This window comes from Periplaneta americana, chromosome 9 (assembly GCF_040183065.1).
Source record: "Periplaneta americana isolate PAMFEO1 chromosome 9, P.americana_PAMFEO1_priV1, whole genome shotgun sequence".
In the NCBI taxonomy this organism is placed as follows: domain Eukaryota; kingdom Metazoa; phylum Arthropoda; class Insecta; order Blattodea; family Blattidae; genus Periplaneta; species Periplaneta americana.
In genome coordinates this window covers 9,844,492-9,857,621 of record NC_091125.1, presented here as the reverse complement: position 1 = coordinate 9,857,621, position 13,130 = coordinate 9,844,492, and the positions used below count along the sequence as shown (strand labels likewise).

At 35.2% G+C, this 13,130-nt stretch overlaps 1 protein-coding gene across 2 annotated transcripts in view; it reads left to right on the top strand.

Annotated features, from left to right (window-relative positions):
• The window catches only part of TM9SF4 (transmembrane 9 superfamily protein member 4), a 74,475-nt gene extending 62,413 nt beyond the window's left edge, over positions 1-12,062 (top strand). The window contains exons 8-10 of one of the 2 annotated variants that reach the window (XM_069834399.1): positions 4,328-4,587; positions 7,319-7,502; positions 11,680-12,062. In XM_069834399.1, the coding sequence (XP_069690500.1) occupies positions 4,328-4,587; positions 7,319-7,502; positions 11,680-11,919 (684 nt within the window). In that variant the 3' untranslated portion in view covers positions 11,920-12,062. The remainder of the gene's footprint in view (positions 1-4,327; positions 4,588-7,318; positions 7,503-11,679) is intronic. The other variant, XM_069834400.1, reaches the window with a different exon arrangement.
• Positions 12,063-13,130: the final 1,068 nt, after the last annotated feature.

Sequence of the window (13,130 nt, the reverse complement as noted above, 5' to 3'; positions counted from 1 at the left end):
AGAAAGACTAATTTTTAATGCAATTCGATATTTATATTATGATTGTTAATCCTTGTAGGGAATTTATAAGTTTTTCAAACAAAATAAAAAATCTTATATTTTCAGAACTAAGTTGAAAATGAATTAGTAACTAATTGGAGCACGATTCTCAACTGTTGCTGGATGATGTACGATATATTACTCTTTAAATTAGTAAAGATCAAATATTTTAAAAAATTTTCTTTGTGAATGTCCTAGCAATTTCTAAGATTTGAAGATTTAAAAAATGGAGAAATTTTGTTACCTGTCGATTCATCTGTAACTGTTGAATGGAGCTGCATTCCTTGGGATCACAGTGATAGGGGGAATGCAACTGTGCAAACCTCATAGCTATAACTGCCTCCATTCAGCAGTTACAGATAAACTGACCAATAACAAAATTCCCCCCCCCCTTTTTTTTATCTTAGAAATTGCTAGGACATTCAAAAAGAAATTTTTTCACAAATATTTGATCTTTACCAATTTAAAGAGTAATATATCCTACATCATCCAGCAACAGTTGAGAATCGTGTACCAATTAGTTACTCATTTCAACTTTAATACTGAAAATGTAAAATTTTTTATTTTGTTTGAAAAAACTTATAAATTCACTATAAGGACTATAATTATATAGATACCGAAATTTCACTAAAAATTAGTCTTTCCTATTGTTAATCAACAGTTGAAAACAATGTTAGTTTCTCTAATAATAATTTAAGCCCAGGGCATCATTTTATAAGATGTTCCTAAACTTTCTGGCAACACTGTACTTTAATCCTCTGAAATTTTACTAGTCATAATAGCAAAATTGATAGTTTGTGAACTGAGGCCATTCAATTCTGCTGTACAAAATGCAATGTGCGTATGTACAAATACCATAGTACCATACATATACTGTTCGCTGAAGACAAGAAATTAGTCTACATTTATGATTTTGTGAATAACACGAGTTTACGAGAAGTGTGATACATTGGTAGTGACCATATCAGCATTTGAACAGTATGAAAATATCAGTATTTCTTATAAGTTAGAAAGAACTGTAACCGAAACTCTAAAAATGCTCCCGAGAATTGACTTCTTTTGCATAAATATACTCACACATGATCTTTCTTGTTCGAGTGAGCTGGTTAGCAGTACACTATTTCATAGTTGTCACACCTTTCTATCCCTTTCACTAAGCACGTAGTTTTTTTTCTATTTCTCTCTGTGCAAAACTGAAATCAGGTTAGTTCTCGTCAGTATACAGGAAGTTATCACAGGTGTAACATAAGCCAAATCCAAAAACGGGTTTCAGGTTTGTTTTCATCAGTTGTACTAATACTGATAGTAGTGCACCATAAGTGGAAGAATTTGCTTTCAAGACAGATGTGCGTAAGGTAACATAAATATGTCATTGGTGTTAATAGTACCATTCTTAATAAAATTATTTTCTCTAGTTGGGGTGCCCAATCCCTATGGTGAACTGTTGAAAATTGGGGGCATGTATTTAATGTACCATTCTGTTGAAACTGCAGTCAGAGAATTAAAAGTAAGAAGTCTTTTGTCACTGTAACAGAAGCGAAGTCCTCTACGACATAACCAGTCGAAGGAGTTTTTTCAAAATATATTACACAAGAAAAAATGCTCGGATATTTTGAACAGGCAACTCCTTTACTGACAGGGTAATCTCATTTGGGTTATAAATAATATACCTGTATTATTCTAATTTTTTAAGATTCAAACAGTATAAATCTGAAAACGTGTAATAATTTATAGTGATAATTGATAATGTAATATAAGCAATTGAGAAAACGAAGATTACACTTGGTATCATATTATTTTTAAAATACATGCACTTTTTGTTACATAAATTTGAAACAACATGTGTTATAATTATATAGAGAGTGCATCAGAAATACGGTTATACATTTGATTGCATCATGCGATAACAGTATTATTGTTACAGGAAATATGACAGTACTGTTGGAAAGCCAATTCTTCAAATTAAACAAATCACTTTATTCGCTCAAACTGTTCGCCATTCACTTCCAAGCACAATTGACAACACTTTGGGAAGTCATTCATTGATTTATGATACATGTCCATTGGAATAGCATGAAATTCTTCCTCAGTTGCTATTTTCAGCATGTCGACATCTTGCGGTTTCCGGATATAAACCTTCTCCTTCAGATAACCCCACAACCAGTAGTCACAGGCTGTGAGATCAGGGGTACGGGCTGGCCATTCTTTCAGTCCTCTTCTTCCCACCCACCTGTTTCGCAAATCACGATTCAAAATTTCCCTCGCCACAGTAGCATAGTGAGGAGGCACTCCATCCTGCTGTTCGTGTTCAGCACTTAGCATCACTGGCACCACAATTTCATTAAGGATATCACAATACCAATCAGCATTAACAGTCTCATCCACGATTCGCATTCCTAATAATCCTTCCCATCCAATCATAGCCCAAACTGTGATTTTTCCGCATCTTAAATGTGTCTCTTCAATATCTTGAGGATTCTCTCTAGCATAATAATGACAGTTGTATTGATTAATCAATTAATATGTCCCTTTTCATGGAAAACAGCTTCATCAGAAAAGTGTCATTTTGTTAACCACTTTTCGTTTGCACATTCCTTTACAACAAATTCACACAATTCCATCCACCTATCAGAGCCGTCTGAGTCGTCTTCGTTAAGTTTGTGGACACAAATCAGTTGAAGGGATGGTACTTATCATGTTTCAAAGCACGAAATACACTGACATGACTGATACCGAGCTCATATGCAGCTTGGCAGATCGATTTTTGTGAGCTAGTGTCAAATGCTTCCAGAATCCTTCCTATTGTTGCTGTATCGTGCTACTGTGAGGCCTTTCAGGAGGTTTTCCTTTCTGGATGCTTTCCCGTTGCCAGCAGTCATTTTCTTAACTTAACCACAGTCGACTGCTGCAATGCCACATTAAAATCACGTCTCGCCAGTCTTGCACCCTTATAATCATTATCGTACGTTATTGCCCAAGCTGGAACTGTAATTTGCTGTTGCATGTTCAGCGCCATCTTGACTAATGACATAAGCTCAGTATTGTTGTGGAATGGTATTGTTGTTATTTGAAGAATTGCCTTTCCAACAGTAATGTCATTTCCTGTAACAATAATACTGTCAACACGCAATGCAATCAAATGTATAGCCATATTTCTGATACACCCCATATAATAGCATATTTTTTGCGTTTATTTTGCATTTAATGTCCCCAGCAGTTCATCTACACCAGGCATCGCAAATTGTGTTTTGTGAAATAGCACCTGAACTCTGATGTAAGTTCCATGTGACAACATCCCTCTCCGCACTGAACCCCTCCCTCTACTGTAGCTTTGTACTGTTAGCAGTGGCTCATTCTATCTGAATAGTGGTTTGGCGTTAATAACCGATATTTTTGAAGAGCTGAACAAACTAAACAGGCGACTTCAAGGACATGATCAGAACTTATTTGACATGTACAATATGATGCAGTGAAATCTTTTTCCATGATAATAAATAAAAAAATTGTTGGAAGGTGCAATTGAAAGAAAATGAGTTTCATTTTTCTCGTCTGAAATCACTTTCAAATGTTTCTGATTTAAGAACAGATAAATACTGCGACTTTCTGGAAACATTACTTTCAGAATTTAGAGATAGAAGGTTTTGTGATTTTAAACAAATGGAAAATGATTTCTATTTGCAAATCCTGTTAACACACCCATTCTAAAGGTATGACCAGACTTAACAATTTGAGGTTGCTATCTCCAGAATGATACCTTTGTGAAAAGCAAGCATAAGGATTGTGTTAGTTTAGATGTATTTAAAAATATTGACTCCTCTAAATATGCATGTCTTAGATCATTTGCTGCCACAATCACAGCTACGTTCAGTTCTACGTATATTTGTGAACAATTTTTCTTTTTCAGATTTAAATATGTTAAAATAAAAAAGGACACGCTTAACAGATGTCAGTCTTCGTGCACAATTGGCAGTGGTTACTTATGAGGCAATCCCTAATTTTGAGATCTTAAATGGAAATGGAAATATTCTAATCAAAAAATAAAAGAATGCAGATGTTATTTCTTTGTTATGAATACAGAAGGTAGTGATGATCACAAACTGCCTCTGCTATCTAGCTTACTGCGACCGATGCTCCTCACCTCCTGTCTTCACTTTGTGTGTAGCGACTGTAGGGGTAGTATTTATATTGTGTCATGAATTTGTGACGTTTTGCGATGCCTGATCTACGTAATGAATCATATAACACTGAAAAGTTATAAATCACGTGATTTAAACTTATGTGATTACAGACAGCAACTCTGTATCCAGCTCTCGTTTTTGGAACATGCTTCTTCCTCAACTTCTTCATCTGGGGAAAGCATTCAAGTGGAGCAGTGCCCTTTGCAACCATGCTATCACTACTCTGCCTGTGGTTTGGAATTTCACTACCTCTTGTATACTTCGGATACTATTTTGGCTTTCGTAAGCAACCATTCCAGCATCCTGTAAGGACCAACCAGATTCCTCGTCAAGTACCAGATCAGTTATGGTACATGAATCCATTTCTGAGGTAAGGAATTTATTAATAGCAAGATTCAAATTGCAGATCCTTCCTTCTTCCTCCTTCCCCCCATTTCATGAAGTATAAACAAAAGTAATATGATGCAGTGGCGGCTCATGACCAAATTATTTGGTGGGGCACAACTTGAAACACTAATATTGCATTAATTGAACCCAGAGGTTCCTCACTACACGAACATAGGCTTGCTATACTGAATAATTGCTGAAAATTTCAATAGCAAAATGTAAATATAAAGAATGCATTATACACTAACCTTTCTATTTATAGATGAAGTCCATTCTTCGATCCTTAGCTCGAACAAATACTTCGATAACTCGCTGGTTGAATTTAGAAATCAAATGCACTATTTTACTCTCAATTGAAAGCATTGCTAATGCTCTCAGTCTTTCTTGGCTCATTGCATTCCTGAGGAAGGTTTGACGTACCTTTAAAAGCACTTGCAGACTCTAAATGTTCCTTCATCGCATTGTCTAAGTTAGCTACAAAATCAACTAAACCGCGAAATATATCAGAATTGTCCGAATCAATGGTTTCATCATGTGCACGCAGCGCATGTTCAAACGCAGCACAAAATTTCACACAGTCGATCAGACGGGATCAAATGTGTCTATTTTTGTCTACCTGTTCATGCTGTTTACGAAGGGAAAGTCTACTGGGTGTTCAGTTCAAAATGTGTCATGGCTCGCTGTATGCCGTCATGTGGCTAGCCGATGAGCCTAGAGAATTCAATCTTCCTACACTTCCGCAGAGGTGTATAACCTATGAGGCAGAGAAGTTGCCTAGCAAGTACGGCGTTCATTCTGAAGAGTACGTACCGATACGTACGGTAACGCCGGTAGTGGCAGGAATGTGAACTGTTTGGAAATACGTACTGTCGGGATATGGGAAGAGGGTTAAGATGATTACTTACGTATTTGTTGACATTAACTTCGACGGTCAACATGGACACGGAGCATTTGATTTGTGTTGTGGAATGTTACCGTACGCAACCGATGATAACAAATACCCTGCATACGACTTGCCGGCGCAAAACACAGTTCGAAAGACGTTATGGTAGCACACAGACCATACAGACACTCATCTGTTGCTACGACGTTCAAGTTATACCGTACACATTCTCAAGTTCAGATTGATTAAATAATAGGCAACTTCTCTGACATATAAGCTGAAACTCGCTTCAAATCTGTGACCCATCAACAGTGACGTCATGACACACTTTGAAATGAACACCCAGTATACTCACTGTCAAGTTGCAACCTTATGTCTACTTGACCAAGAAGCACGACATCCATTTCATTATTTAAATGTTTCTTGGACACACTATGCTTCTTAACTTTTTCATTGAAATTGTTTAAGTCTTTAACATCTGTTGCACTCCACGCGTCGTAACCACCAAAAAGAATGCAAGGAAAACAGAAAAATGCATTCTTCTCTTCACATCCACACAACCATTTCACTTTACCATACATAGAGCTATTAAATTTTCTGTTGAAATTTCTGTTTTTGCCTTCCATCTGCTGTGTAATGACCATATCAGGCCGGGGTAGGCCTAAATTCTTGGCGCGAACTCTGCTGTCGAAATCTAATTGCTTTCCAATTAGTTCACTAACTTTATTCATAGTGAAATGAACAAGCACACAGTGAACACTAACATAACTAACTTCACACTTAAAATAAAAAGAAAGAGAATTGTTAATAACACTCAGAATTTTATTATTGCCACTACGAGTACAAATGCTGGAACCGAGACATGTATTTCATACGGTTGTCAATGTTGCCAACATTCTTCATAAAAAAGTAGCCTACCATAATTTTGAATATAGCAAAACTTCTATATTAACAATGTTAAACAGTTTAATTTTAGTGGCTAAATTAATTTGAAAACATAGTTAAGCATTGCCTCTGGTATGAAGTATGGCAATTATAGTAACTAATCTAAAAAAACTAGATCTAGCTACAGAATAGCCAAGTTGGCAACTCAATTGGTTCTTTGGGCCTTGGCAGTGTTACCATTATACGTAACAGTAGCTTCCTTCTTGTCCACATCATGTTCTACACGTTGTTAAAACCATTTGCGCATGTGCAAAGAATGACCACGCGAATGATTGTGCCCTGGCTGACTCTTCCCCTCTCATCTTCTCGCCCCGGATCCATCACATCACACTGCTCTCCTTGCTCTTGAAACTCGAGTTATCTGTGCACATGTGCAAAGGATGGGCACTAGAACTACGTAGCCCGAGAGCCGAAAGCATTCACATTTCACAGTATGTTTATACCTGAATGGAAGCACTTAAGTCATTACGTTTTGAGCAGATAATTTTAAGCAAAAATTGCCTTTTTTTTTTTTTTTTTTTTTTTTTTTTTTTTTTTTTTTTTTTTTTTTTTTTGAAAAATAAAACGAATAGGGGGGCACGTGCCATGTGCCCCTTAATGCAAGCCGCCACTGATGTGATGCTCCAAGAAAGTGAAATGCAGACCTTCATGAAACATTATTTTTAGCATACCATGTCTTGCCTATCTGAAGCTCTTTTTCGTAAGTAGTTGTACAGATTTTAACTTGTGACCAGAAAAGGTAATAGGAGAAGATTAAATTGTGAATACTGTTATGGTCACATCACTAAGGAAACTGAATTTACACCACTGCTTGAAGCCCTCCTTTTTCAGATTTAAGTATTTTTCTATAAATTTTGTAATTGATATAGTTGTATTTTATTTCTAGCACCTTGATGGCAGGAGTATTGCCATTTGGAGCAGTCTTCATTGAATTATTTTTTATTTTTACGGCAATCTGGGAAAACCAGTTTTATTACATGTTTGGTTTCCTGTTCCTCGTGTTTATCATCCTTGTCATATCGTGTTCACAAATTTCAATCGTCATGGTGTATTTCCAGTTGTGTGGCGAGGTAAGTGCAGTACCATAAAACAAGTTTTGCTATATCTGTAATAGTTGCGTCAAGTTTTATATTTGTATGATGTTTTCATTAGGAGATCAGAAAAATAAGATATTATTTATCATCACAGCCTACAGGAGAGTATACAGTAACAATACGTAACTTGGAGCTTATTGATCAAATGTATTAATATCACTGCTGTAGCAGTGTAATAAACAGTTTCTATCTGGGGTCATTTCAATTCTCTGGTTTTCTATACAAAGAAGTTTAGTCGTACAAAAAAAAAGTCACAAGTAAAACATTTTTTTTTGCACAAATGCGAATTTCAGATCTAGGAACATTATTTGCACTTGGTTTAATAGACTTAATGGACTTCATCGACCAAGTGATAGACTTAATAAATTAGACACATTTCTTGATTTGCAGCAAATTAAAAATTAGGGAAAAGGATTTGACAGAAAATAAAAAAAGAGCATGTACTTTTTTTACATGTTAATTTGACAAGAAATATGCTACATTTATTTTTTTTAAAAGTTGAGAGAGTGCCCATCTTCATTCCACCTTATCACGTTCCCTCATTTTCATTTTTTTTTTTTTTAATACGTAAAATTGTAGTAGTTTATTATTAAAAATTACAGAGGAGTAAACATAAACTTTAACAAGATTTTCACTTCCTTTTAAAAATTAATATGATTTTGATTGAAGATGAAGTTGTTTTCTTTTGTACTTTCTGTTGAGTGTATTCAATTCCTCCCGCTGCTCATCTTGTTCTTTTTGTATACATTGTAAATCCCTTCTTTCATACCTTGTGCCATCTGCAGTTGATGAGTATTGTTCTTTTCAACAGCTTCCTGTAATTTTTTATTGGCTATATTGAAGATATCAGTTGCAGCTTTTCTTTTCTTCTGCCAAAATGTTAGTCTTCTGTTCATCTGCTATTTCATATCTATCTTTCTTAATTTTTTTCTTTTATTTCTCTGAGGTCTCGTTCTTTCATTTTTCTTTTACACACTCTTGCTTTTTTCATATTGTGTTGTAGGTATGGTACATGTACCGGTACTTTATTTAGCCCACTCATGCACTTACAGTTAACTTTTCAGAGATAGGAACCTAAAGAGGTGAATAATTATAAAATTTTATGACATTTACAGTCATAATGGCATTTAAAGTCCTCTCGTCATTGATGTACGGTGTCCTGTAATTGCCCACTTTTGCCATGAAATAGAATGAGCATTAACTTCACAATGCTTTAAATGTTTGAAAACATTGGACTGCTGTCAGAAAGAATAATCCTGGATTATTTGGGCAAATCACACTTAAGCTGTACAAGTCTCCCCTCATCAAGCAATTTATTCTGAGGAACGGTGACTGGCATTTCCTTAGCAGTGGTTATATCGTCGTGTGAATGCAAAAACTAGGTAACTCGAAATTTGCATTTTTTAGTTACCTCTTTTATAGCATAGCAAAAATCGCACAAAATGTAATGCAAGAACTTGGTAACTGATCGAACGATACCAGCGACATCTATTTTCCAATATAACAAATAGGTGAATGAAAACGAGACATATTCCTTAGTGCATTACATAAGTAAATAGGCAATGTCACAAAATATGAAAAATCAAGTTACCTAGTTCTTGCATTCACACGACGATATCATCTTCGAGGCCCTTCTTTAGTGGAATATTTTGCAGTGACTATTACACTTTTACTACGTCATACTACTTTTGACCAATAAAATGGTACGAAAGGACATCTTTCAACCAGTCATGGCTGCTTATCGCACAATTTTATCGCATCCTTAGCATTTGTTTATTTTTATCACTACCCTAGCATTTGTTTCTTTGTTTGCCAACATTTCAAACTGCATTGGTCTGGACGTCAAAAAAAAAAAAAACAAAAAAAAAAAAACAGAAAATTACAAACCACTCTAGTCGATGCACAGCACTTTCAAATATGACTCGTATTGGCATTCAAGAACAAGAATTAATAAAGATCACTGGTCATAGCTATGCATCTTCCCTGAAATCCTATTTACAAATAAATGAAGAGCACCATTTGGAAATCCTGAATAAATTGAGGAATACCATGTACATCAACGAGTTCCACTTTTACGCACATGTCTAATATAGCATCAACTAAACCACCAACCACTAAAACATTCAAATTTGAACATTGTAATTTCAATAATTGTTCCTTTTAAAATTATTCAGGTTTATTGTTTATTTCAAGATCGATAATTAAAACTTTTCTTGTTTATTTCATCATCCCTAATTAAAACTTTTGTAACACTTGTTATATTATTTAGGTTGTGTTATAGCTTCTGCTATATAATATTATGAATAGTCATGTATCAGATTGTTTAATACTAAGATTTATTGAAAATCATCTGTCAAGTGACGTTGATTATCTAGATAATTGAAGTGGAATGCAACTTTTTAATAAAAATGAATCTGAATCAACAAAGCCTTCTGGACTGGTAACCGTCCACAGAGTTCAATGAATATTCCATAGTTGTTACAACTGATAAGAAGAAAACAGCTAAACACTACTGCCATCTAGCGTAATTTGTAATTTAGAGATGGCACAATAATACATTTGAAGACAGTTGTATTTTCGTAAGTCAATTAATATTTTATTGTATTGGAGTACTTCGTTACTTCTAATCTTCATATACTTTCTTCTAATCGTGTAATAGACAGTTAAATCCCACCCGAGTTTTGATTTTCTCTAGATAAATCAAAACCTCTAGTGAGATTACTGTTGATAAACATGCAAGTGCTTTCACTAACTCTGATGACACTGGAGTTTTGATAATGAAATGTTTGCAGACAACAACAAAATGATTTTGAGACACTTTCAGAAAATGGAACTTTTCATTCTGACTCATCTTCTTAACTTCTAGCTCAGTACAAGCTTCAATCAGATTTCAATTCTTCAAGTGGTAAGAGATTTTCTTCTTGTAAGTGTTGATAAACCTCAACCTAAAATTGCAATATCCCTTGTATACTGATGGAGTACATTTTTTTTTAATGGCTTGACTGTTCGTCATTGATTTATACAAAGCCAGTTGTGGAGACCAATTTAGCAACAGAGTTATTGCTAAGGGTATGCCATAGAAGGCTGGTCAACACTACACCAACCATGAGATGAGATGAGATGATGGTGGTGGTGATGATTTGTTGGAATGCCGCAGGTGAACTGGATAGTCAAAATTATGGAAAATATAATTATATATGAAATTATATTCCTGAGAATGACATCTCTTCATAGACTCCTCTAACAGTAAGTCAAGTTTAAAAGCCTTACTAAGTTACTACAGAATGAAAACATTCATCCCTCTGTCCCAGTGGCTCATGCTATGAATATGAAAGAAGCACATTAGAACATAAATATTCTCCTGAAAGCTCTGAACTGTTCTGAATATAAATAGTAAATATGCGGGAGCTGGAATACAACCAGGATACACACTAAGTTTTATTTTTCTATATGATTGGGATAGTAGAGATGAGAGAATGACTTTCGAGAAAATGTTTAGTGCCACAAGAAGGATTCATTTGTAGATTCTAACACAGTTGTCTTACTACCACTCCATATCAAGTTAAACTTAATGAAAACTTTGTTAAAGCAGTGGACAGAAAGGGGAGTGAGTTTATATATAAAAGAAACAAATTTCTTAGATTTAATGAGAGAGAGAGAGAGAGAGAGAGACATTCCGAATAGCACCAAGGGGGCCGCCAGCCTTAATATCCCCATCTGACCTATGAATCACTATCAACAAATGCCTCTCTTCATATGCACTGCGGAGAGATTTGGGATTTAACCCAGACATATTGGTGCACAGATTAATGATTAGAAGTTGTGCACTGCAATCTCTCCTATCCCAAGGTAGAAATTTTACATGAAAATCTCTGACCCCACCAGGAATTGAATGCAGGCCAGCTAGTCTGGAGGCATACATGCTACCACAGAGCTAATTCGGTCGACTATTAAAATAGGTCATTTTCATTTGTCCTCATATTCATGCAGTTATGGCTCGTGAAGACCCAATGGAGTCTTCGTCATATGTCAGGGACTGCTTGTCTATATCTGATGTGCTTGTGAATGGAGGGAAGAAGAGGCTAGAGTGCATGCAAGTGTGTCCTTCATTGCAACAAAGAATATTCTGTATATGAATGATATGTGTTTGCAGGATTATCACTGGTGGTGGCGCAGCTTCATTGTGTCAGGGGGCTCAGCAGTCTACGTGTTTGCATACTCTGTGTTTTACTTCGTCACAAAGCTCGAAATCACAGAGTTCATTCCTACGTTGCTGTACTTCGGTTACACAGGCATCATGGTACTCACATTTTGGCTTCTTACGGGCACTATTGGTTTCTTTGCTGCCTATGCCTTTGTCCGTAAGATTTATGCTGCTGTCAAGATAGATTGAACTTCTGAATGTGTAAGATTTTAACATCTGCATTTTATCTGCCAATGACTATCTCCAAATCGCTTCTGAAATATTGAAAGTGTAAAAGAGATGTTCATTAAAACGAGATTCTTTTATATTTGTGAAAGAAATAATAAATGAGGGACCATTGTGTGTTACATTGACAATTAAAAATAAAAACTCTTCAATCAAGTGTGTCACTAACTTTGTGGGCAAAGGAATGTTGTTTATTAAATGAACACATTCTAGTGCCAGAACAATTTTGTGAGTGTGTAAATTTATCGGTTTAGAAAGTGAATAACTCATGTGCCAGTAAAATTGACTTGACTGTATGAAACTTTTTTTCCCCCCCTGTTTTAAACAGGGTACTTTGTGAGTGTTATAGACAATGTCTGAATACCAAATGGAGAAAGAAAACAATGTATATGTTGTTTCTAACAGTGATGAGATGGACTTGTTATACAAAAAATAAAGACTTAATGTTTGTGTGTGTGTGAACAGTTATAACATTGAAAGTGATGTGAGTTTCTGTGACCTCACGGTTGTGACCAAAATAAAATTATAATGACTTTAAGTAACAGTATTAGAATGAAAGTGTACCATTCATGTAGGGAACAAAGAGATTTGAGTGGTGTACACATCACAAATTACTTGGAACTATTTTGTTTCTTAATTCTGTCGTGATTGTGAGAACAGCTTAACAGATTATTGAAATGTGCATATAGCATAGTTTTACTTCCTTACACTTACTGGTAAAGTACTTAGTTTGGAGTGAATAGTTTCTTAAGTTACTAAGTTAAATCCACAAAATTCTTCTTCACAGTTGTAAGCCTACAATTGGTATGATTTCGAAGTAAACTGCTTCAGACAACTTCTGAAAGTGCTGATACTGTCAGTACTAATATGATTTAAAATTGGAGGCTTCTTTTTAAATAATGGCGTATTGTAGTTGAGTTACAGCAGTTACTCATATGGCACAATGGACATACTGTTCACAAAAATCTGAAAACTTATAAATCACAGAATTTGTAACTTATTCATGATGCAGAATGTGAATATATTTAATTTAATAAATATTAAAATAGATTATCATACAATCTGGACTTGGACCTGTTAACTAGTGCAGCTAAATTTTCTTTATGGTGTGTTATTCTCTAAGGTAACAGAACATAATATACAGGGTGGATGGTAACCTCTGCACCAAAATTTAA